Source organism: Pinus tabuliformis, chromosome J (assembly GCF_031772625.1).
Source record: "Pinus tabuliformis cultivar Carrire ecotype Pingquan chromosome J, CPIR1, whole genome shotgun sequence".
Lineage (NCBI taxonomy): Eukaryota > Viridiplantae > Streptophyta > Pinopsida > Pinales > Pinaceae > Pinus > Pinus tabuliformis.
In genome coordinates this window covers 1,581,675,023-1,581,702,105 of record NC_142295.1, presented here as the reverse complement: position 1 = coordinate 1,581,702,105, position 27,083 = coordinate 1,581,675,023, and the positions used below count along the sequence as shown (strand labels likewise).

Genomic DNA, 27,083 nt, shown 5'->3' with positions numbered 1-27,083 from the left:
AGTCAGTCTCAGAGTATGTACCACTGGTCCTAGACCAGTCTCAACCAACCCAAAGTCAGCGTCATAGTGAGTACAACTCCAATGGTCCCAGACCAATATCATACTCCACTGACTCAAAGTCAATCACAGAGTATGTACCACTGATCCCAGACCAGTCTCAACCAACCCAAAGTTAGTGTCATAGTGAGTACAACTCCAATGGTCCCAGACCAATATCATCCTCCACTGACTCAAAGTCAGTCTCAGAGTATGTACCACTGATCCCAGACCAGTATCATTGATCCCAGATCAATGGAGGTCATCCTAGCGTAGGGAGTACGGTAGTTACAACGATGCGTCCATCGGTACTACTATGGTCCCTAACTTCATTTCCCTTCTCATTGATCAGATGAGAGGTACTTCCCATGAGTCCCATACTGCATGGGTAGGATGCGTCGACAGGAGAACTAATCAATCCTGTCCTCACAGGAGAACACATCAATCCTGCTACAATTGCCATGGAGAACACATCAATCCAGGCCTCACAGGAGAACACATCAATCCTGCTACAATTGCCATGGAGAACACATCAATCCAGGCCTCACAGGAGAACACATCAATCCTGCTACAATTGCCATGGAGAACACATCAATCCAGGCCTCACAGGAGAATGCATCAATCCTGCTACAATCGCCATGGAGAACACATCAATCCAGGTCTCACAGGAGAACTAATCATCCTGCTACACAGGAGAGCGAATCATCCTGTTCCACAAGAGAGCGAATCATCTTGTCCCACAAGAGAGCGAATCATCTTGTTCCAGTGTGCACCACCAGGGGAGGGTGAGTCACCCTGTGGTCGTATGTTGCTCCAGTAATAACCGCAAGCCCTCAGAGCTCCCAGAGCTCAATGTATGCAACATGTAGGACCCTTGTACAAGGGTTTCTTACCGACTCCAAGTCGTTTGGCAAAATCACAGATTAGATCTTTCCTCGGGGCTTTGACAAGGTGTATCAACCTGTACATCATCTTAATGCGATGGAGCCTCCTTGCTCATCAACTTACCATATCCAAGATGATGTCTATTTGCTGGAGCAATCGACGAATATGGGATTCCTCAACAATCGAATCCCACCTCTGGTTGTTATCGAGAATCATAGTGGTATCCAATGTAAATCCAAACAGCTCTCTGAAGAGCTTTCGCAACCAGACTACCTCACACGAGGTTATGCTAGCAACAATATATCCTGCTTCGGCGGTGCTCAAAGCCACCGACTTCTGCTTCCTGCTCATCCAGGATATTGAAGCAGATCCCAAGGTGAAACAGCACCCGAAAGTGCTCTTACGGTCCACCACACTGCCTGCCCAATCAACATCAGTATATCCAAGTAGTCTCACATCTCCGGCAGTGTATCTTAATCCATGAGAGATTGTGTCCTGAAGACATCTCTGAAGATTCCTGGCATCAATCCAGTGAGGCTCAACCAAATATGAGCTCACAATGCTAACTGCAAAAAATATGTTCGGACGGAGGTTCACCAAGAACATCAATGCGAATGACTTTATGAAGCTCAGAGGCATTTCCCAAATCTGGTCCGACATCACTACCATATAACTTCTAAAAGTTAAGATCCTCGAGGTAGTCATAGGCTTGCAGTCCATCATACCAAATCTTTCCAATATCTTTACCACATATTTCCCTTGAGATAGGAAAATTTCCCTTGGCTTCTGCCATACTTCAAGTCCTAGGAAGTAGTGCATCAGTCCTAGGTCTTTCATTTCAAATTCAGAGGCCAGCTCCCTCTTACATTTGTGAATGAGAGGGTCTGCACCTGTTAGAAAGAGGTCATCCACATACAACACCAGTATGAGAGGCTTGTCATCTTCAACCTTAAAGTAAAGGTTAGGATCAGCTTCACTCCTAGTGAATCCCAACTTCATCAAGTAGCTATCGATCCTCTCATACCATGCTCGGGGTGCTTGCTTCAGCCCATAGAGAGCTTTCTTCAACCTGCATACATGAGATTTTCGATCATAAATTTCAAATCCTTCGGGTTGCTCCACGTAGACCTCTTCTTTGATCGAGCCATGCAAGAACGCAGTCTTGACATCCATCTGATGTAGGTTCCATCCTCGTGAAGCGGCAAGGGCTATGATCGAGCGGATGGTCGTATATCTGGCAACAGGTGCAAATATCTCATCATAGTCTATACCTTCCTTTTGGGAGAAACCTCGAGCAACAAAACGAGCCTTATACTTTTCCGTGCTTCCATCTGCTGCATGCTTTATCTTGTAAAGCCATTTGGAAGTAACAACAGTCTTGTCCTGGGGTCTGGGAACTACTTCTCAAACATCATTCTTTATGATAGACTCATATTCTTCGGTCATAGCATCCTTCCATACTTGATGCTTGACGGCATCTGAGAATGACGAAGGCTCATTTTGTATGATTGTGCTCATGATGGTCAGGTATCCTTGATACCTATTAAGTTTCTTACTTTGACGGAAGGTTCCTCAGGGTGCAGCATGTCCTTCAGCATCATCAAGTAACCCCTTAAGCCATGAAGGCCTCTTCCTAGAAGAGGAAGGCTCATATGGAGGAGGATCAATCGGATCCATGGGTTCTTCTACATCAGGCATTGATTCATCATCCTTTTCTTTCGGTTCCTTGGTGTCGGCTTCTTGAGAGCTCCTCAAAGTCGGAAGATTGATCACCTTGCTGAGAGCCATATCTTCGTCAAAGGTGACATCATGACTAATTATGACTTCCCTTTGACCGGCTACATAGATTCTATAGCCTTTAGTATTTTCACCATAGCCCACGAAAATTCCCTTCTTTCCAGATGCTCCCAATTTATTTCTTTTCTCTTTCGGCACATGAAAGTATACGGGGCTTCCAAAAATTTTAAAATGAGAAACATCAGGTTTCTTACCGGTGAATTTTTCTTCAGCAGTCTTGGAACCCAATGCTTGATGAGGGCATCAATTTTGTACATATACGACGGTGATTGTAGTTTCAGCCCATAGAAACATCAGAAGTCTTTGATCATGTAGCATGGCCCAGACAGCTTCCATCATCGTGAGGTTCTTCCTTCCCACCACACCATTCTGCTCAGGAGTATGTGGTGTAGTAGTCTCCCTCTTAATGCCAACCTCAGGTATGCCTGAGTGAACCAATTGTAATATATCAGAGGTCTTGCTTTGGCTTGAGGGGAATGGTCCCCTTTTGAGCTTTCCTTCAGCACATCCTGGACATACACCTTCATTCTCTATTCAGAATTCGGGCATCCCTATCACCATTTGTCTTACACCGAGTATAGCTTTATAATGAAGGTGGGCAAACCTCCGATGCCAAAGTTCGGACTGAAGAGATGTGTCATAAGACATGACACCTAGCAGACTTCCATCGACATGATATAATGAATCAACACTAAACCCAAGAGTAAAGGCATCTTTAACATTATTTTTCCATATACATACCTTGCCATTGCTGAAGGTTACCTTGTAGCCTTTGTGTTCCGTTCCCGAGATGGACACTAGGTTCTTTTTGAGGTCAGGTGCATTTAATACATCCTGGAATTTCTGGCCTTCTTGAATGCATGTCCTCTTCCTTGATTCCCAGCTCTCCTCTTACCTTTGCTGTTGAATTTGTCATTCCTTTGATTGCCATCAGAGGGATTTTGATCATCGTCCTAGAGTGAGTCCTTTCTATCAGGGCACTCCCTTGCATAGTGACTTGCTTTATCGCAAATGTAACATCGTCATTTTCTTCTAGCCTTAGGTCCAGCCTTTCCTTTTGATTTAGTCCCGGAATTATTTCTTTTCTTTGCATGAAAATAAAAGGCAGCAGGAGAACCTTTAGGCATGGGCATTTCTTACACTTCTTCCCTTGTTTCTTCTTGAATGCATCTAGCCATTAATTCCTCGAAACCAGGAATTACATTATAGTTCAGAAGAGTAGTCCTGAACACATACCATTCAGATGGTAATCCTTCAAGAGTTGTGAGTGCCATTTCTCTGTCAGTAATAGTTTCCCCAATAGATAGGAGATCATTCTTGATCTCGGTGATTCTTAAGAAGTATGCTTGCATACTTTCATCTTTACCCTTCTTGATTTCCCTCAGCTTATTTCTAAAAAACAAAACTTGATTTGCATCATTAACTTTAAATAAACTCACCAGTCTGTCGTAGATTTCCTTGGAGGTGTCTAGATCAGAGATGTAGGCCACCAAGCGCTTGTCGATAGAGTCCCGGATGATCTTCTTTGTTTTGACTTCTCCATTTTTCCATTTGTTCCAAGCAGCAGCAGATGCATTTGATGAAGGCTCAACAATATTGCCTCTTACATGGTCCAGCACTCCTTGATCTTCAAGGGTTAGATCGATAGACATCTTTCATCCGTGATAGTCAGCTTTCTCACGGAGCTTGTCTTCGGCAGGAAAGAGTGTTGAGAACCCCATAGTTCTTTTAGGATAGCCTTGCCAATCTTCTCTTCAATGATTGCTCTTGCTCTTGATCGGGCTTTGTCTTCACCTCAGCTTTGATACCATGTTAAGTTATGGTATGTTCTATGCTTATAACAGTTTACTTCTTTTTCTTATTATATTCCACCGATTAGCAATCACATGTACATAAAGTAAAGTGCAGATAGAACATTAAACGGTCGACAGAAAACAAGCCAAGACAAGAGACACAAGATGTGGCGGCTAGCCAGGGACAAACCCCACAATGTGTGGGGAAACCCTTTGATCAAATCTTCTTTTATCTTCAATAATTCAGCAGAGAGAAATAGTACAATAAATCTGATTCATATCAGCAGTAGCAAACCCTAGATCAATAGCATCAGCATTAGCGGCTTCATTATCAAACTAGGGCAGACCATATCTCACAAATCGACAGTCGGATTGACTTCATTCCACCACCAAAAGTTGCAGCTTTCAAAGGAGGTTCAGATGAACCTACAGCGCAGTTCCAAAGAGGAGATCTTCTAGGCTACGCAAGTCAATCTTTACTTCTGCAGTTGCAGCTTCAAATTCAACAGTTTTTGGCTTCACATGTGTGAGAGAGAGAGACCCATTTCAGCGCAGTAGAGAAGAGACTCATATCTGCGCAGTAGAGAGAGAGAGAGATGTGATGAGATGAGTGAGTCCAAATGAGGAAAAGTCCTCTTATATTTATACACAACGTTGGTGGGTGAATAGATGCGACTGTTGGGCTTCTGAGCCTACATGAGTTGTAGGTCGGCTTGATAATAATTCCATAATCAAAATAAATTCATATCTCCATGAATACTTATCGGAATTGGATGATCTTTATATCCATCCTACACCTCTCGACGAGAGGAATCTAATAAAAATATTATTAGCCATGAATAAGATGACCCACATGAAGTTTTGCCCTAGTTGCCAATTTTAACAGACGATGACTGTCGAATGGCACGGACATGTCGATCAAGCGCTATCCCTTTTTGCGAAGAAAAGGGGGTGTACTGCTATGGGTAGTTGACCGGTAGTGGTCAACAGGCTGCAAGAGAGATCTTGCTTTAGAGTTTGAGATGAAGGATATCGGCTTGATGCATTATTTTCTAGGATTGGAGGTGTGGAAGGAGGGGCATTTCTTCCTGGGACAAGAGAAGTACATTATGGATATTCTTAGCAAATTTCACATGGAGGATTGCAAACCCATGTCTACACCTATGATCACTAACTGGAAGAAGCTTCACGCTTCTGATTTCGAGTTGGTGGATCCTACTCTATACAGACAGCTGATTTGTTGTTTGATGTATTTGGTCAACACTCGACCAGATATATGTTTTGAAGTTAACACTATGAGTCAGTTCATGTGTGAGCCTAGGAGAGTGCATAGGGTGGCTACAAAACACATTCTTCGTTATTTGCAGGGGACTGTGGATTTTGGTCTGGATTATAGACAGGGTGATGGAGTGAGACTGGCAGGGTACACAGATTCAGATTGGGCAGGTTGTGCTTCAGATAGGAAGAGTACTTCTGGGAGTTGTTTTGGGTTGGGTTCTGCAATTATGTCGTGGATTAGCCAGAAACAACAGTCAGTTGCATTGAGCTCAGCTGAGGTAGAGTATATGGATGCTAGTTTGGCTAGTTGTGAGGCCATATGACCTCGCAAGATGTTGTTTGGTCTATTTGGTCAGGCATTGAGACCTTCAATAATTTACTGTGATAATCAGAGTTGCATAAAACTCACGGAGAATCTAGTTTTTCATGACAGGTCAAAGCATATTGAGATCAAGTATCCCTTCATTAGAGACTATGTCCTTGAGATCAAGTATCCCTTCATTAGAGACTATCAAGTATCCCTTCATTAGAGACTATGTCCAAAAGGGAGCTGTCAAGCTTGAGTACATTTCCACAAATGAGCAAGTAGCAGACATTTTCACCAAAGCCTTACCACGGGGCAAGCATGTCTACTTCAGAGACAAGATGGGAGTAGTGAGGAACACTTTCCTCGGTAAGAGGGAGTGTTAAAATTTGCATACCAGAGGACAAGTGGTTCCCTAAGGCTTTGATCTTTGGCCTAGGGAAAAGTGTCCAAATTTATTTTTTTCCCTTTCTCTTAAAGTGACTTTATAAGTGGTAAAGTCAATTTAATTTAGAAGTGACTTTATAAGTGGTAAAGCTACATTCTAATTTTAAAGTGACTTTATAAGTGGTAAAGTTACATTCTAATTTAAAGGCGACTTTATTAAAATCAATGAAGAATTAGAAAGTGAAAAAGTGACTATGGAAATAAAAGGCTAAGTGGGTCTTTATTTAAGTGGGTGAGTTAAAAAATAGAAAGTGAGAATTAAATGCACATTTATTCTCATCCCTAGATCTAAATGAATCTCAGCCATTAGATCTTAGGGTAACCCAAAAGGTCATTTAAAGAGTAAAAGGAGAAGAGAAGAGGAAAAGATCATTCATTCTTGCATGAGCATTTGAGAGAAAGAGAAGAGACAGCAAGGAGAAAATTTTTGAGCATTGAGGAAGTGAAGGAGAGCAGCAAGAAGACATTTCAGAAAATCTGGGCAGTAGCATTTATTGGCATGCATCGCAAGGCAAAACCGTACAGCAGGAGAAAGGCACAGATATCGAGGAAGAGGGACAACAGCAAGGGCACAAATTTCGAGGCAACCGTACTGCTGAAATTCTTACGGTTCGTATAGTCCGTACATCAATTTCTGGGCACATTTTTTGAGGCAGGCTGTACAACATTTAATGCTGTTTTATTGTTGGAAAAATTTATGTTTTGGCTGTTTGCTGATTGTCACAATTTTCGAGATGGAGTTGAAGCACGAAAATTGAGATAAGTTGTAATTTGTGGTTGCTGGAATTTTTACTGTATTTCAATTTCTTTGTAAAAGCATTTTTTCAGAAATAAAGAAGAGCTCTCAAATTAGTTTTCCCCAAGAGTTGTAGGGGTTTTTTCCAGGGTCACATTGACCAAAAATCACTTTGTTATTTTCTGTGTGGCTGTCATAATTGTGCTGTGTTTTATTTCTACAATTTCAGTAGTTGTGAAATCTCTAAATTTGTGTTTTCACTAAAATATTGTCATTTCCAGATTTTAGAATTTTTATCATGCTTGGATTTAAAACTAAATGCATGGAGTGATAAGGAAAACTAATAACCGGAGTTGGGGTTGAAATTTCTTCAAGAATAACTTGTCCTACTTCAAGATGTCTTACAAAACTTAGGAACGACTTCGCTGCACCTGTATGAAGAGAAATATGTGCCAGAACAAAGTAGATAGATAAAAGAAGCAAAAAGATTTATCACTGAGTAGAATCTTGCACGGTCGAAATTGATTGGAAGGAAGAGGTTCTAAAACCCTCAGAGCTCTAGCTCAAGAAATTAGACAATTTCATCCACAATTGATGATGAAAATTTGATCTCAATTCCTCTGTATTTACAGATTTTTCCATGGGCTTCAAGATGTGAGGGGTTGTGGTTGCAACCTCTGAGTCCTGATTTCCTTCACGAAAATCCTCCCGCCAACTGTCGAATCACTTCCTCTCCAATCCTCCTTTGCTGCTGCAACCTAGATCTAGATTTCTTTGGCTAGAATATGTCAATGCAGTGACTCTTTCTACCTCAGCTCTGTCTCCACAAACATTGTTCTACACCAACAGAAACAGTGTTCCACGAACTCCTCAAATCAAATCTGCTCTACTTCCTCAGCGCCGACAACTGACTGATTTGAACCTCTCAGGCTTTGCGCTAGCCCAGAGAGCTGACGCAGTCACTGCATGGGCTCCTCTCTGGATCGGCATCACCTTTTGCAGGCTTGAAATGCTGACGAAGGCACTGCGTGAGCCTCTGCGTCACTCTTGCAGCTGCTCCTCTGCCTCTAAAACAACGCTCTCACTCAGGAAAACTGCTTCTTTGTAGCGAATTCTCTGGATTACTCGGCTGGTGTCTTGAGTCTCCTATGATTTGTAATCGCTCTGATACTAAGTTGCAGGAAACGTGGCCCTAGGGGGCGTTTCGCCAGGGGAAACGAAACGAAACGTGTTTCCCCGTACCGTACGGCCTGGAAACGCGTTTCCGGCCGTACGACCACGTTTCCCGAAACGGAAACGTGGCCGTACGGCCGGAAACGCGTTTCCAAGCCGTACGGGCCACGTTTCCCCAAAAAAACATTTGTATTTTAATTTTTTTTTTCTAATGTAGATCTCTTACATTTGTTTGCCCTAGTGTTGATATGCAGTTCATGGTAATGTTAAATTCTTAAAGTAAAAGTGATATTCTCCTTTATTTTTCATTTTCATCCTTTTACTTAAATTTTTAACATTACCATGAAATGACTCAGGATGTTTGAGAGTGGTTTCGCTGTCATTGGATTTCATATGGAGAAAGTAGAATTTTAGATCTTACTCAAAATCTAGCAGACTTATCTGTTTTTCAGGATTTCAGGATTGGGGGGATTTCAATGTTTCCATTGGATTTTATCATGTACTAGGGTATGGAACTTGTATTTAATCGAGAGAACAAAGCCCTCTATGCAGGGGAGACTCCCAATAATCAAGAGAATGTAGGGTACTAGGGTATGAAACTTGTATTTAATCAAGAGCACTAAGGTCATTCGACTATGTAGGAGGAGACTCCCAATCAACCACGAGACAAAAAATTAGAAATTTCTCGTGGCTGATTTTGGATATTTCTATTTTCATTATGTGATTATTCATGAGTAAATGTGATGTAAATTTAGATACTTATAGTCTATGCATTGACAATTGACAATTTTATCATAATGTAATAAATTAGAATGTATCATATATGCTTTATGATTGCACATATTTCTTAAATTCCTAATATATATATATATATATATATATATATATATTCGCGTTTCCCCGTTTCCAAAATTTAGGGAGGTCGCGTTTCGTATCGCTTCCCGTTTCGGAAACTCGTACCCGTTTCCCCATTTCGTGCAACCTTGCTCTGATACCATGTGAGAATTTCTGAATCTACACATCAGAAACCCCTACTGCAATTACTGGTTTAACATGTACTTGTTCTTTGCATTAACAAATTATTTAATTACATAAACATTGATGAAAAACACTATTCCAACCTACACAAACATACAGATCATGAATTGAAATAAACTGAGACAATCACACAAGGGACACTGTTATTTTTGGACAATCGTCCCCGGAAAAACCCAATGTGGGAAAACTGGTGCAGCGTATAGAGGGTTTATATTATTAAGCAGATTCTTGAATACAATTAGGGTGCCAAATGCGGCTCACCCAACAGAGAATAACCTTGGCAGAAGTACCTGTGAAAATTTGTGAATCTACACATTAGAAATCCTACTGCAATCATTGGTTTATCATCTCCTACTTGTTTTTACATTCAACAAGTTATTTAATTATTTAAACACTGATGAAAAATACTACTGTAGACTACACTGAAATACAGATCATAAAATGAAACAACTTGAGACGAACACACAAGGGACACCGTTATTTTTGGACCAACGTCCTTGGAAAAACCCAATGCAGGAAAACTAGTGCAACTTATAGAGGGTTTGTATTATTAAGCGAGCAAAATCTGAGTACAAGAAGTTGTCTCTCACACCAGCTAACCTTTCAAAGAAATATCGGTAGCAAGAAATACATATGAGGGTTTACTTCGTTCTCTAAGTCACAACTGATCCACGTAATGGTTGACTCTGGCAAGCACTATGAAAATCCCAACACAATCTGCTCTATGTGGACCAGCGTCTTGCCTCTGGGAGACTGTGTCACTTATCTACTAGATCAATTTTCTCTTAGGAGCTTCGACTTTAACCATCCCAGCTAAGAACATCGAACTCCTAGAAAAATCTCGACCTTCCGATGATTATCTCACACTGCGACTGCAAGAATCCTCTTGGCTTGCGTCAGTGCTGCATGAACCCCTTCCTGGGTTGCGTAGGCCTCTACACTACCTCTTTGATGCTACTGTTGCCCCTCTGCCCGGTACTTGTTGGCTCGGAACTCCCTTCTGATCCAACTCTCTGCTACTGCCCCTCACTGCAACTCAGATCACCTATTCGATTTTCTCGGCAAACCACACTCCAGAAAAATCGAACTGACTGATCAATATGGTGTATCTCCAACTGACCCTCAAGCCTCCTCTTATACTTTTCCTGTTGATGAATCAACAACCGAGATTAAGTCCCTAATCGACAAATAAGATTAAAACAGACTTGATCCTCGTCACTTACAGGTTTCTCACCCATATTTTATTAATACCCATTAATATTTTTATTTCCCTAAGTTTAGACTTAGGAACTCATTAAAAATATTAATTATTTTAACTCCTCATCTGGGTGGAATTTCTTCAAACGATTTCGGGGTTCTGGAGATCTCATGTATTCTAGCCCCTCCACAAAATTTCGGAGTTAGAGCAGATCCGATGCTACTCAAATCGACACTCCCTCTTAGCGAGGAATGTCCTCTAATAACACTTCTCAACAGAAGTACTATATTGATCCACTGCATCGGTCCTCTGTGCCGCTGATGCTTGTCCTGATGCCCTTCATCCACTGCACTGCTGCGACCTGTACTGCTGCCCATGACACTGCCACTGTCACTGCTACATCTGTACTATAGCTCCCTCTCAAAATGCTGCCTCATGCTGTCCATAGCATTGCCAGTGCTAACTGTTACACTGCAACTCAGTTGTTGAGAAGTAAGCAACTGAAACTTCACTCAAAAATTGACATGCTAGTCAGTCTGGATGCCCCGTGATGCTAAATCCACCTCTGTTGCTAATTTGTGTTGACTCTCTGCTACTATTGCCTGCTACAAACTACTCTGTGCCTCTTGCATTGCTACAACATCCATTGCGCTGCCTCAGAGTTTGGCACTCTTGCTCTGCCACTATTGCTCCATCACACCTCGCTCCAATCGGCACCCGTCATTTTGCTATTGTTATTAAGGAGTCCCGTAGCCATATGTGATCCAAGAGTTTGGGGACCTCAAGGATCCTGCCCGGTTCATGTAGTCCTCTCAACTACAACTCCATGTCGCCCCACCTCTTCTCTAGAGACGCATGAGCACTCATGGCACAATTTTCATCCTTGCCTTCCCTGTCAGCTTTCGCTGGAGAAGCCTTCGAGTCAGAAGCCTCCTCCTTGCCCTTCTTCCAAGGACACTGTGTGGCGAAATGTCCTAGTTCACCACACCTGAAGCATCTGACCTTGGATATATCCTTTTTCTTCCTTTTCTGCTTCCCATGTTGTCTCAATGATGCGAGCGTTGCATCCTCCTCCTCCTCCTTCTTGACCCGGGCTCCTTTGCTGCTACTTCCTGCCTTGGTCAGCCTCTTGATCTCTTCTCGTTGAAGAGTTGCCCTCATTTCCTCCCAACTGGGGAGAGAAGCTGTGCCCAAGATACTCTGGACAAATGTCTCCCAGTGTTCAATGACTACATTCAGGGCAATCCTAACCATGAACTCAAGATTTGGTGTAGACCCCGTGGAAGTCAACTGGTTTCGAATCCCTTGCAACTTGAGAAGCAAGGGATCGATCTCTTCTCCCTTTTGCATCTGGTACTGTCTCAGCTGATTCTTCAATAGCATCTTTTGTTGAATGGAAGTCCCCTAGTACAAGGTGGTCAATGTTTTCCACATCTCCCTTGTTGTGTCCTTCTCAGCAATGTGTGGGACCACATGATCTTTGACCTCGTCTAGAATCATGCATTTTACCTTCGCCTGGGCCTCCTCGAACTTCTGCAGCGGATCAGCTTCAACCGGAACAACAACTACTTTCAAGGCATAGTCCTTGATGCGATGTTTGTCTAGGATTGCCATGATCCTGGCCTTCCAGATGACAAAATTGGATGCTCCATCCAATTTGTCCTGATCCCTCAGTCCATTGACCGACAGCTCTGCTCAAAAAATAAAGCATTGGTTCCCTTCTCCCTCTCCCACTGCTAATCCACCAAGACTCGGATCTGGATTTCTTTAGCGTACAGGAACAAGCTCCTCTAGACTCCGTCTAAGTCCTGATTTCCTTCACGGAAATCCTTCAGCCAAATGTCGAATCACTCCTCTCCAATCCTCCTTTGTTGTTGCAACCCGGATCTAGATTTCTTTGGCTAGAAATATATCAATGCAGTGACTCCCTCTACCTCGAATTTGTCTCCACAGACACTGTTCTGCACCAACAACAACAACGTCCCACCAGCTCCACTGATCGAATCTGCTCTGCTCTTCCAGCCCCGACAACTGACTGATTTGAGCCTCTCAGGCTTTGCACTGGCCCAGAGCGCTGATGCAGTGACTGTGTGAGCTCCTCTTGGGTACTGCATCACCCTATACAGGATCGAAATGTTGACGCAGGAACTACGTGAGCCTCTGCGTCACTTCTCTGGCTCTGCGTTACTCCAACTGCTCCTCTGCCACTCAAACAACACTGTCACTCAAGACAACTGCTTCTCTGCAGCGAATTCACTGGATCTCTCGGCTGATGTCTTCAGTGTCCTATGATCTGCAATGCTTTGATACCATGTGAAAATTTCTGAATCTACACATCAGAAATCCTACTGCAATCACTGGTTTATCATCTCCTACTTGTTTTTACATTCAACAAGTTATTTAATTATTTAAACACTGATGAAAAACACTACTGCAGACTACACTGACATACAGATCATAAACTGAAACAATATGAGACAAACACACAAGGGACACCGTTATTTTTGGACCAACGTCCTTGGAAAAACCCAATGCAGGAGAACCGGTGCAGCATATAGAGGGTTTGTATTATTAAACGAGCAAAATCTGAGTACAACAGGTTTGCCTCTCACACCGGCTAACCTTTCAGAGAAATATCCATAGCGAGAAATACATACGAGGGTTTACTTCGTTCTCTAAGTCACAACTCATCCACTGAATGGCTGACTCTCGCAAGCACTGCGAAAATCCCAACACAATTTTCTCTGTGTGGGCCAACGTCTTGCCTCTGGGAGACCGCGTCACTTCTCTGCTGGATCGATTTGTTCTCAGGAGCTTCTACTTCAGCCCTCTTGGCTCAGAACATCGAACTCCCAGTAAAATCTCGACCTTTCGACGATTAACTCGCACTACCACTGCAAGAACCCTCTTGGCATGCGTCAGCCCTGTGTGAACCCCTTCCTGGGTTGCGTAGGCCTCTGCGCCGCCTCTCTGATGCTACTGCTGCCTCTTTGCCTAGTACTCATTGGCTCGAAACTCCCTTCCGATCCAACTCTCTGCTACCCCCTCTGAAAATTCTATCGTTGCAACAACTGATTTATTTTACCTACTTATTTCCCAATAAGTTATTTATGAAAATCCTTCAGTAAACATTAAAATAAATTCTGCTGCAGTTATCACACCATAATACAGAAACAAACACATGCACAAGAATCAACACATCGACACAGATATTTTGGACAACAGTCCGTGGAAAAACCCAATGTGGGAAAATGGTGCAGCAAGGGAGGATTTTTATTATTCAGCAATTCTTCAGTACAATTGGGTGCCAAACTGGCTTACCCAACAGAGAGAAAATTCTCTAGCACTTCTCTAGTCTCAGCGTCAGTCTAGTTGACCTCTGAGTAGCTCCCAGACCCTCTGCGTCAGCACTGGGCCTCTCTGCATCACCCATGTAGGCCCTCTAGTGACTGCGCAGTCTGCTGCCTCTGCGTCTGCCTCTCCAACCTCTGCCCAGGTCCTCTGGTGCTGTTCCTGACTCTATTCCATACTTGCTGCCTCCTGCTGCTCTCCAGACCACTGGTTCGAATTTCTCAGCTAACCCTGCTCCAGAAATCAAACTGATTGGTCTCTCTCAGTGTGTTCTCCAACTGACCCTCAAGCCTCTTCTTATACTTTTCTCATTGGTCCATCAAAAGCCAATATCAAATCTCTAATCAATGGCAAAGATTAGATTTGGCTTGATCCATGACTTTTGGAACCTTCTAACCCAGTTTTATATTAATACCCATTAATATTTTATTTTTCCTAAGTTTAGGCTTAGGAACTCCATTAAAAATATTAATTATTTTAATATCTCTCAAACCGGGTACAATTTGTCCAAACCATTTCTAGGTCTTGGATATCTCATGTGCATTAGCCTCTCCACAAATTTTTGTGGCTAGAGCACATCCGATGCTAGCCCAAATCAACACCTCCTCTTAGCGAGGACTGTGCTCTAGTAATACTCCTCACTGAGCATTACCTTGATCATCCGGCACCGGTCCCTATGTTGATGCTAGGCGTCCCTGCCCAACATCCTCTGCACTGCTGCATCCTCTTCTTATCATGCTGCATTGTGCTACTGCTGACTGCTACTACACTGCAACATCACCCCCATTTTTGCTACTGAAGTCTGAAATGGATTCTTTATCATCCCCATATTTTCCCTGAAGTAATCGAACTTTGTTCTTCCAAGGGCCTTGGTGAGGATATCTGCCACCAGTTCTCCTCTAGGAGTGTAGCTCAACTGTACAGCTCCTCGTTGGACACAATTTCTGACAAAGTGACCCCGGATATCAATATGCTTTGACCGATCATGAAACACTGGATTTTGAGAGAGCTTGATGCAACTTTGATTATTGGACATAATCTTGGTCACCTCCATCTTTCTTCCGAATAGGTTCACAAGCAATTTTCTAAGCCATATGGTCTCACGCGAAGCTGTGCTCAACCATATATTCTGCCTCAACTGAGGTTAGAGCCACAGATTTCTGTTTCCTATTGCACCAAGAGGTCATTCCTGATCCAATGTTGAAACAATACCCAGAGGTACTTTTTTGATCCACTGAACTTCTTGCCCAATTTACACCAGTAAATCCACTCAATCTGATATCCTTACTCCTTGTGTACAAGAGTCCATAATCGATTGTTCCCTGTAAATACTTGAGAACATGTTTGGCTGCTATCCAGTGCATCCTCTTCGGCTCTACCATGAACTGACTGAGGGTGTTGACAGCATAGCAAATGTTTGGCTTGGTATTGACCAGATACATCAGGGACCCTATGAGCTGCATGTATAAGGTGGGATCAACATCCTTGTCTTCTGATGCATCAATCTTCTTCCAGTTGGTTATCATTGGAGTAGCTATGGGTTTACAGTCCTCCATCTTGAATCTCTTAAGGATTTCTGTAGCATATCTCCCTTTCCTAAGGAAAATCTCCCCCTTTTGCTACCAAACTTCCAACCCCAGGAAATAATGCATTCGTCCCAAATCCTTCATGTTGAATTTCGTGGCTAGATTCTTCTTGTAGTCCCCGATGAGCCTGGATGATCTTGTCAGGAAGAGATCATCCACATATAATACTAAGGTTAGAGGCTCATTTTTTACAACTAGATAGTAGGGATTTGGATCTGCGTCATGTTGATTTGGGGTAGTATCGAATGTGCTCTAGCCACGGAATTTGGTGGAGAGGTTGGGGCACATGAGATCTCCAATACCCAGAAAGGGTTTGGGCAGATTCTAAACAGATCAGGAGATATTAAAATAATTAATATTTTTCATGGAGTCCCTAAGTCTAAACTTAGGGAAAATAAAATATTAATGTGTATTAATATGAATATGTGTTAGAATGGTCCAAAAGACATGGATCAAGCCAGATCTAATCTTAGCTGTTGATTAGGGACTTAATCTCGGCTGTTGATATGTCAAAAGGAAAAGTATAAGAGGAGGCTTCAAGGTCACTTGGAGAACACACCAGAGTGATTAGTGATTCTATTCTCTAGAGCGGGGTTTGCTAAGAGAGATAGAATTAGTGATCAGGAGATGCAGCTGAGGGGCATTTGAGTACAGAGAGACAGAGAGGCAGAGATAGTGCCAGGAGTGCAGCGCAGTAGCTAAGGAGAGTGACGTAGAGCCAGCCAGGGCTCACACAGGGCCACGCAGAGGCAACCGGGAGCTGCGCAGAGCCTGAAAGAGGCTAGCGTTGCTGATGCAGATGGCTAGAGGGCTGATGCAGACCCATCTGGGGTGACACAAGGCCAACGTGAAGCAGAGAGGGGCTGACGCAGTCCAGAGAGAGGCTAACGCTGGGGTTTCTGGGGTTGATTTGTACTGAGTAGTTGCCGGAAGGATTATCCAGGGTTTTCCAGGAGATTTGTCAGAACCAGGAGATTTGTCAGAACCTGAGATAGCTGCACCGGTTTTCCCACATTGGGTTTTTCCGGGGACATTAGTCAAAAAATAATGGTGTCATATGGCGTGTTTGTTTCTGTTTCTTTTAGTCGCTGATTTGTAATATGTTGAGCATGCACTAGTGTTTATCTTCAGTATTTACATTGTAAATAACTTGTTAAGGAAAATAACAAGTAGGTAGGAATAAATCAGATAAAGTGCATGGAGGGTTTCTAACTAAGTAAACTTAGAAATTTCAACATGGTATGAGAGCGTGATTGCAGATCACAGGAGGACTAAGGACATTAGCCAAGCGGAGCAATAGCAGCAGAAAACAGTTGTCCCGAGGTGACAGAAGCTGTTTCTAGCAGAGAAGCAACAATGGAAGGGTGACACAATGCCTGCGTCATCAAGGGTGAGTCGGGAAGAGGCAGTGCAGAGGCTAAGGAAGGCAAAGGGAGCCTCACGCAGAGCCACGCAGTAGCTGGGAGGGCTGACGCAATTCGCTGAGGAGGCCGGGTTGCTGGTGCCGGGATTGCGCAGAGCCTAGGAGCTCTCATCTTCAGGTTGATGGGGTTTAGAAGGCTGTGGGAATATTGCAGAGTGGAGATGGAGAGGTACTGTAGTCAAAACATTACTTGACAGAGCAAGGCTAGAGTAGTTGCTACTGAGGGTTTCTAGCAAGGATAATTTTAGGGGCGAATGTTCGCCTTTTGGCGAAATTAAGGGGTTTTAAATTTTTAGTGGGCGAATATTTTGTATCATAGTACATTTTTACAAATCACCTCAAATAGCCCACCTTATTTTAAGGGAGAGGGTAAAAAAGGTAAATTTAGCCCTTGAAATTAGGAGTTACAACCTTCCATTCGCCCATTTTCAAGAATAGGTTTTATTTAAGCGAATCCATTCGCCCATTTTCAAGAATAGGTTTTATTTAAGTGAATCCTGTGGGCCAAATACCATATTTATAAAAGGGGTATGGTAAATTAATAAAAATATAAATAAATGAGAGGTATGGTAAATAAATAAAACATTTTTTATATTTACTCCATAAGTCACCTGGTGTAAACAAATAAAAATATAAGTAAAGTGGAGGTACGCTAAATAAATAAAACTTCTTTTTATACTTACTCAAAAGGTATGGTAAATAAATAAAAATATAAATAAACTAGACGTATGGTAAATAAATAAAACCTCTTTTTATATTTAGTCCATAACCCTCGGTTCTATTTATGAAGGCTCAAGAAAGAGGTTTTATTTAAGTGAATCCTATGGGCCAAATGCCATATTTGTAACAGAGGTATGGTAAATTAATAAAAATATAAATAAACTAGACGAATGGTAAACAAATAAAACATTTTTTTTTTTATATTTACTCCATAATTCACCTTATATTTACAAGAAATGGGTTATATTTAGGTGAAACCTGTGGGAAAAATACTATGGGACAAATACCATGGAATAGATTGCTATTAATACCATGCAAAAAACCATTATTAACCCTAATATTAGAATTAATAAAAATAAAAATGGCACATGGTATTGACCCATGGTATTCACCTGAAATGTGGCCTATTTAAATGGGGCAATTAAACCAGCATAGATCCATTTTTACTCTTCTCTAAGAGTTCACAATGCTAAGATTCACTAGGACTTTACAAAGTTTTATTATTTAGTGAAAGACTCGCCAAGATCTTACAAGATTTTATAATTGAGTAAAATATTCGCCATGCCTGGTGAGAGATTCGCCAAAAAATTATATATACATATTATATTATTGATAAAATCGCCTTCCATTTTTCCTATATACCATGGAGATTCGCCCATTTATTATATTTATAAATTTAGGGGAGGTTCTTAAAATTTTCCCTGGTTTCTAGTCAAGGAACCTGGATCAGTGGTGCGGTTGCACAAGACAATCAGAGTAGGGGGCATCTCGACAAGTGGCAGAAGGATTTCCAGGAGGGAAATCAGGACTCAGAGGGAGTCCAAAAGAGAACTTCTAGATGGGAAGTAGAGACTCAGAGGAGTCGAACAGAGAGCTTCCATGAGGGAAGTAGAGGAGCATCATGGCACCACACGGAGTAAGAGACCAGGATAGATTGGACAGAGCATCGAACTTCACAGTGTGGAAGGCCAAAATCTTATCCATACTTGACAGGAATTGTGTTAAGATCTTCGCCTTGAAGGTAATAGCTATTCCAGCCGACCCCAATGATAATGACAAGTACGAGGAGACGATGGCAAAGGCTAAGAGCATTATCCTTGATGGGGTCAAGGATCATGTAGTACCACACATAACCGAGAAGGAAATGACATTTGAGATGTAGGAGGCTCTCAAGAAGCTGTACCGGCATACTTCTGTGCAGAGAAGAATGCTGCTTGAGAATCAGTTGAGGTCGTATCAGATGAAGAAGGGAGAACCAATTGACACCTTCCTCGGAGGACTGAATGAGATCCGAGATCAGCTGACTGCTATAGAAGCGACATCGGATCAAGAGCTGATGGTGAGGACAATCCTGAATGTTGTCTCAGAAGACTTGGAAGTATTTGTCCAGAGTATAGTGGGTAGAGGGACACTTCCACCTTGGGACGAGATGTGGGCAGCTCTTCGCTAAGAAGATATCAGACGGCAGTCGAAGACGGGTGGTAGCAGCAAGGAGATCAAAGTCGAGCAAGAGGAGGAAGATGTGACCCTAGCATCTGAGGGAAAGCATGAGAAGCGGAAGAAGAAAGATGTCTCCAAGATCAAGTGCTTCCATTGTGGGGAGCTGGGTCATTATGCGACCCAGTGTCCGAGGAAGAAAAGTAAGGGAGAGTATTCCGAGACTAAGGCAGCGCCAGCACAGCAGAGACGAAAGTTTTGACAGACGACGACTGTGCCATAGAGTGCACACGCACCACTTGAGCGCAAGTGGGGAGACATCGATCTGTAGTCATTCAGACTACATGCAATGAGGGGCAGGATCGTCGAGGTACCAAGCCTCTTGGATTAGACCTTGCTACAGGAGCCTCGAAGAGGAGTACGAGGATTGGCTGAGTCAGGTAGAGACGGATGCAGATGGAGTGGCAGAGAGAGCTATAGTGTAGGAGTCCTGAGACAGCGCAAGGCTAGCAGGCTGTAGCAGTGCGAGAGGCACAAGAGTGTTGCACTAGTGCAAGATGGCACAAAGAGGTGTGCAACAGTGCGAGATGCAGGGAGTTGTTGCAGCAGCGCAGAGGTCAGAGAGGGAGCACTTGTCAGCGGCAGAGGGAGCTTCAGCATCAGTGGGTGTCTGTAGCCCAACAGGGAGGTCAGATTAGGAGATCAGTTACTTACTTCTCAGTAATTGAGTTGCAGTGCAGCAGTGGGCAACACGATGCAACTTGATGAGAGGAGGTGTAGTGCGGATGCAGTGCTGGGAAAAAGTACCAGCAGCAGCATGGATGCAGAGGGGGCTGTTGTAGAGATGCAGCAGTGGCAGTGGTAGAACCATGGGCAACAGTACAAAATGTAGCAGTGCAGAGGATGTTGGGTAGGAAGGCCTAGCATCAGCGCTGGTACTGATGCAGGACGATCAGAGTAATACTTAGTGAGGAGTATTGCTAGAGCATAGTCCTCGGTAAGAGGGAGTGTCGATTTGGGGTAGCATCGGATGTGCTCTAGCCATGAAATTTGGTGGAGAGGTTGGGGCACTTGAGATCTCCAACACTTAGAAAGCATTTGGGCAGATTCTAAACAGATCAGGAGATATTAAAATAATTAATATTTTTTATGGAGTCCCTAAGTCTAAACTTAGGGAAAATAAAATATTAATGTGTATTAATATGAATATGTGTTAGAATGGTCCAAAAGACATGGATCAAGCCAGATCTAATCTTAGCCATTGATTAGGGACTTAATCTCGGCTGTTGATATGTCAATAGGAAAAGTATAAGAGGAGGCTTCAGGGTCACTTGGAGAACACACCAAAGTGATTAGTGATTCTATTCTCTAGAGCGGGGTTTTCTAAGAGAGATAGAATTAGTGATCAGGAGATGCAGCTGAGGGGCATTTGAGTACAGAGAGACAAAGAGGCAGAGATAGTGCCAAGAGTGCAGCACAGTAACCAAGGAGAGTGATGCAGAGCCAGCCAGGGCTCACGTAGGGCCACGCAGAGGCAACCGGGAGTTGCGCAGAGCCTTAAAGAGGCCAGCGTTGCTGACGCAGAGGGCCAGAGGGTTGACACAAGGCTTCCTAGGGCCGACGCAGACCCATCCTGGGTGACGCAGGGCCAGCGTGAGGCAGAGGGGCTGACGCAGTCCAGAGAGAGGCTGACGTTGGGGTTTCTGGGGCAGATTTGTGTTGAGTAGCTGCCGGAAGGATTATCCGAGGTTTCAGTTATAAGATTTGTCAGGACCTGAGAGGTATTATTGCCAAGGAAATTTTCTGTTGGGTAGGCTAGTTTTGGCACCCAGATTGTACTCTGATATTACTTAATAAGAAAACCCTCAGATAGCTGCACCAGTTTTCCCACTTTGGGTTTTTCTGGGGACATTAGTCCAAAAATAATGGTGTCATATGGCGTGCTTGTTTCTATTTCTTTTAGTCGCTGATTTGTAATATGTTGAGCATGCACTAGTGTTTATTTTCAGTATTTACATTGTAAATAACTTGTTAAGGAAAATAACAAGTAGGTAGGAATAAATCAAATAAAGTGCATGGAGGGTTTCTAACTAAGTAAACTTAGAAATTTCAACACGTCACTCTTGACAAATTCCATTTTCTGCAAGTAGCCATCGATTCGACCATACCATACTTTAGGTGCCTGTTTCAGCCCATATAAGGTTTTCTTCAATCTGCATACATGAGACTTCTTCTCATGTGTCTCAAAGCCCTCTGGCTGTTCAATGTATACCTCTTCTTCTATCACTCCGTTCAGAAATGTCGTTTTGACATCCATTTGATGAATCTCTCACCTCATCTGTGCTGCAAGAGATATCACGGTTCTAATAGATGTATACTTGGCTACCGGGGCGAAAGTCTCTTCGTAATCATTTCCTTCCTTCTGAGCATACCCCTTAGCCACAAACTTGCCTTTGTATTTCTCAACACTGCAACGTATTTGATCTTGTAGATCCATCTCGAACCTACCCTGATTTGTCTTGAGGCCTTGGCACTACCTCCCAAACATCGTTCACCATTATGGAGTTGTACTCCTCTACCATCCCATTCAGCCAAACCTGAGGTTGAGCTGCCTCCTGAAAACTGGCAGGCTCCCCATCCTAAGCTACTAACGCTTGCTATCTATTTGGCTGTTTTCGCTCCCTCTTATTGTTCCCTGGCGCACCGATGAAGTCCTCTGCATCTCGCAGAATGTGACGAAGTTCCCTGCTCGTTCTTCGTCTGCCAACAGGTGCTTCTGTTAGCTCCTCTTCATCATGTGATTCTTCCTGACCCGAGGAATAATTCTTTTCTTTCGTTGGTTGAAGAGGTTGGACCAATGTTTCCTCTTTTGACTGCTCCTCGGAAGGCATTTCTCGAGATTTTCTGAAAGCCCTGTCCTCCATGAACTTCACATCTCGTCGAACTACTACCTTCCTACTCTTTGGAAGATAGATTCTGTATGCCTTAGCGTTCTCGCTATATCCCAATATATATCCTTTCTTTGCAGTTTGATCTAGCTTCTTCCTCTTTTCCTCAGGTATGCGGCAATATGCCAAGCTCCCAAATATCCTGAAATGATTGACTTTAGGTGTCTTCCCTGTGAAGACTTTCTTTGGAGTAATTGCTTGATGAGGAGTTCTATTCTGAACATTGACTGCTGTGTTGCATGCTTCTGCCCACAGGAATTTTGGCATATCCTGATCATACATCATGGCCCTAGCTGCTTCTACAATAGTCCTGTTCTTTCTTTCTGCTACTCCATTCTGCTCCAGATTGTAAGAAGCTGTCCACTCTCTTATGATGCCCTCCTTAGCGCAAAAATTAGTGAAGTCCTTATCGACATACTCTCCACCATTATCTGAGCGCAAAACTTTTATTTTTTTCTTAGTTAGATTCTCCACCAGGGCCTTGAACTCTTTGAATCGACAGAAAACCTTATCCTTGGTTTTCATAAAATAAATCGAAGTTTTGCTTGAGTGGTCATCAATGAAGGTGAGGAAGTACTCGGTACCGCTAAGAGCTTTAGTGGACATGGGTCCGCAGATATCTGAGTGTATAAATTTGAGTACACTCTTGGCCATGTTTTTACTTCTAGGAAACACTGCTTTGGCATACTTTCCTAGAGCATATCCTCTGCATACATCATATCCTCTGCATACATCATCTCGTTTCGTACTAAGATCTGGAACTCCTGTTACAGTGCTCCTGAGAATTCTCAGAGCCCCATGCAAATGTCCCATTCTTCTGTGCCATAGTTCGTTCAAATCCTTGTCTCCATGACTGCCTATTAGTGCCATTGGTGATTCTAGTTGTAGTTAGTACAACCTGTTACTTTTGATCCGGATCTGCACTTTCTTTTTCTAGCTCGGGTGTTTGACATATACTTTCTCCTTGATGAAGAAAACGTCATAGCCTTTGCCTTGAAGTTGCGACACAGAAAGCAAGTTCATCCCCAATCCTGGTACATGTAGCACATTGGTAGCATGGAACCGATCTCCCGTTTCTGTTTGAAAAACTATGGTACCCCTCCCTACTGGAGTACACTTTGCCTTGTTCCCTATGGTGATCTAAAAGTTCATCTTCTCCACTCGATAATCTGAGAAACATTCTCGGATTCCCGTCATATGCCAAGAGGCTCCACTATCTATATACCATACTTCTGATGATGCAGAGCTAGTCACACAAGCTACTTCTTCTTTCAGCCTGGAAGCCAATATAGAGAAATCGAGATCACTTTCTCTTGTGCAATTTTCTGAAAATCTGTGCGAGTCTCTTGATGTAGATGCCTCTACATCATGGTCTTGATCCATAATTGATTGTCCCTTCCTGTCTCTAATTACTTTCTCTGATACCATGTGAAAATTCTATCACTGCAATAACTGATTTATCTTATTTCCCAATAAGTTATTTATGAAAATCCTTCAGTAAACATTAAAATAAATTCTGCTGCAGTTATCACACCATAATACAGAAACAAATACATGCACAAGAATCAACACATCGACACAGATTTTTGGACAACAGTTTCCGGAAAAACCCAATGTGGGAAAACTGGTGCAGCAAGGGAGGATTTTACTATTCAACAATTCTTCAGTACAACTGGGTGCCAAACTGGCTTACCCAATAGAGAGAAAATTCTCTAGCACTTCTCCTAGTCTCAGCGTCAGGCTAGCTGACCTTTGCGTAGCTCGCAAACCCTCTGTGTCAGCTCCTACCTCTCTGTGTCAACACTGGGCCTCTTTGCGTCAACCATGCAGGCCCTCCAGTGATTGCGTAGTCTGCTGCCTTTGCATTTGCTTGAGAGACTCTGTCTCTCCAACCTCTGCGTTGGTCCTCTGGTGCTGTTCCTGACTCTCTGTTTTGTACTTACTACCTCCTGCTGCTCTCCAGACCACTGGTTCGAATTTCTCAACTAACCTCGCTTTAGAAATCGAACTGACTGGTTTCCCTCAGTGTGTTCTCCAATTGACCCTCAAGCCTCTTCTTATACTTTTCTCGTTGGTCCATTAACGACCAAGATTAAATCTTTAATCAACAGCTAAGATTAGATTTGGCTTGATCCATGACTTTTGGAACCTTCTAACCCAGTGTTATATTAATACCCATTAATATTTTATTTTTCGTAAGTTTAGACTTAGGAACTCCATTAAAAATATTAACTATTTTAATATCTCGCAAATCGGGTACAATTTGTCCAAACAAAATCTGGGTCTTGGAGATCTCATGTGCCTTAGCCTCTCCACCAATTTTCATGGCTAGAGTAGATCCAATGCTACCCCAAATCAACACTGCCCCTCTCTTTGCAACTCAGATCCCCTATTCAATTTTCTCGGCAAACTACGCCCCAAAAAAATTGAATTCGCTGATCAATATGGTGTATCTCCAACTGACCCTCAAGCCTCCTCTTATATTTTTCCTGTTGACGAATCAACAGCCGAGATTAAATCCCTAATCGACAGCTAAGATTAAAACAGACTTGATCCTCGTCACTTAGAAGTTTCTTACCCATATTTTTATTAATACCCATTAATATTTTTATTTTCATAATATTAGACTTAGGAACTCATTAAAAATATTAATTATTTTAATAACTCCTCATCCAGGTGGAATTTTTCCAAACAATTTCTGGGTTCTGGAGATCTCATGTATTCTAGCCCCTCCACAAAATTCCGGAGCTAGAGCACATCCGATGCTACCCAAAATCAACAGTACATCTATCTGGAGACAGATATTTCGGCAAATTCAACAACTAGATGATCAAACTCCACATATGGCAAATGCTGTCCCCAGTGCTGGGCAACGATGATTGCTCCAAGCTCTGTGCTGGAACTGTGTCACCTCCTCTAGGAGCTGTGTCACCCTCTCAGTGAACTTCCATTGCTCAGAAAGTCAATATGCTGAACTGCTCTCTCTGCCCCACAAGCAAACCCCAACGCTGCCTTAAGGGTCTGCATCAACTCCTCCAGCTCCTCGTCACCTCCGTCAGCCTATCTGGCCTCTGCGTCATCTTCTCTGGAGCTGCGTTGTCTCTCCTGGCGTTGCTCTGCCTCTCTGCTATGTATTCTTCGACCTTGGACTGAAGTCCCTTTGCCGAACTGCCCCTCACTGCAACTCAGATCACTAGCTCAATTTTCTCAGCAAACCACACCCCAAAAAAATTGAACTCTTTGATCTCCTCGGTGTATCTCCAACTGACCCTCAAGCCTCCTCTTATACTTTTCCCATTGACGAATCAACCACTGTGATCTAATCTCTAATCAATGACTAAGATTAAAACAACTTGATCCTCGTCACTTAGAACCCTCTCACCCATATTTTTATTAATACACATTAATATTTTTATTTTCCTAAGTTTACACTTAGGAATCCATTAAAAATATTAATTATTTTAATAACTCCTCATCTGGGTGGAATTTCTCCAAACGATTTCTGGGTTCTGGAGATCTCATGTGTTCTAGCTCCTCCACAAACTTTTGGAGCTAGAGCACATCCGATGCTATCCAAAATCAACACTATACCACACACCATTGACAACTGTTTGTAGATATACCATTCAACAGGTCCTAGGTGAGTTTGAAGTGGTTGGTGCTGGAGAGAATAGTTGGTGACGTTATGTAAAGAGCTTTTCCTAACTATTTTATCCAGCTTTATAACATCAACTTTCACATTTTATCTTATTGCCCTTACTTTCAGTTTGAATGCTTTGTTTGAGTTTGATCTTTTCTTCTAATTCTGTGGTGCTACATGTACGGTAGATGTGCAATATGCAGTACCTCATCCTGCTCTTACTCACATTTTACTTGTCAATACCCTTGGATTTCTTTCTACCAATTGTGGAGTTTACAAAAAGTTCTGGGCTTTCTAGTGTTTATTTGGGTCTCTTTTGGCAGTCTCTATGTACTCTTTTATTTTTCACTTTTTACACTCTCTTGGATATACTTTAGCACTCTCAATGGTTCACTCACCCTTTTACATTTTACAGTCCCACTGGCCAACTTTGCCACTAGGGGATATTAATATTTAAATTAAATTAAAATTAACTCAACCTGTAATGTCCTGTCTGCACCCTCTTTTATTGATTTTCTATTTCCTTTATTTTGGAGCCATACTGACTGCTTTCCACTAAATTATTCTTTATATGTAGATTAGAGATTGAAAGTTTGTGGCGATTAACTTTTACATTGAATTTTTATGAATATTTCTTTGCTGCCCATGCAAAGTAAACTGCTTCTAATACCATTGGAGTATGACTAATTTGTGATTCACTTACGATCTGCAGCCATATTGGCAGCCTCACAACAGAACAAGTGCTCGCAGGATTCAGAACATGGGTTGGCGTGCAGATGGAGGACTGTGGCTTCTTGTACGTGGCGGTGGTCTCTACCTTAGCAGAGGCTCAGGGGTAAATTTGGAACCCTGGTTTTCAAATTTAAAGCATTCTTCAAGTAGAGTTAGAGACTCTTTGATTCTGTTAAAGGTGTTTGGTGGGTATTGAGTTCAGTAATTAAATATTGAGATTTATGAGATTTCTGCACATGTTATTTTAAGTGAACAATGCAGTGTCCCGCTTGAGTTTCTTAATATTAATCTAATACTAAAATGGGGTATCGTATATCAACAATATTTTTGAGAGCACACAGGTCAAACATATAGTGACTCTTCGGTCTTCTACCTAAGATATGCTTGTTCCCTTTCAATGAGAGAATGACACCTATTTTTCATGTAAAAAATTTAAGGATTCTCTGTGTCTGGGAATAGATGGTATTATGAAATATACAATGATTTTGACAAGCATTAATTTCCATTTTATGGTTAAGGACATAGAAATTGTAATGTACCAAAGCTAGAAAGTGCTATTAA

The 27,083-nt window shown here is 42.4% G+C and overlaps 1 protein-coding gene across 2 annotated transcripts in view; it reads left to right on the top strand.

Moving 5' to 3' along the window:
* The window catches only part of HCF136 (photosystem II stability/assembly factor, chloroplast (HCF136)), a 354,415-nt gene that overhangs the window by 112,828 nt on the left and 214,504 nt on the right, over positions 1-27,083 (top strand). For both annotated transcript variants that reach the window (XM_089379786.1, XM_089379787.1), the window contains exon 5: positions 26,503-26,625. In XM_089379786.1, coding sequence (XP_089235912.1) covers positions 26,503-26,625 — 123 coding nt within the window. The remainder of the gene's footprint in view (positions 1-26,502; positions 26,626-27,083) is intronic.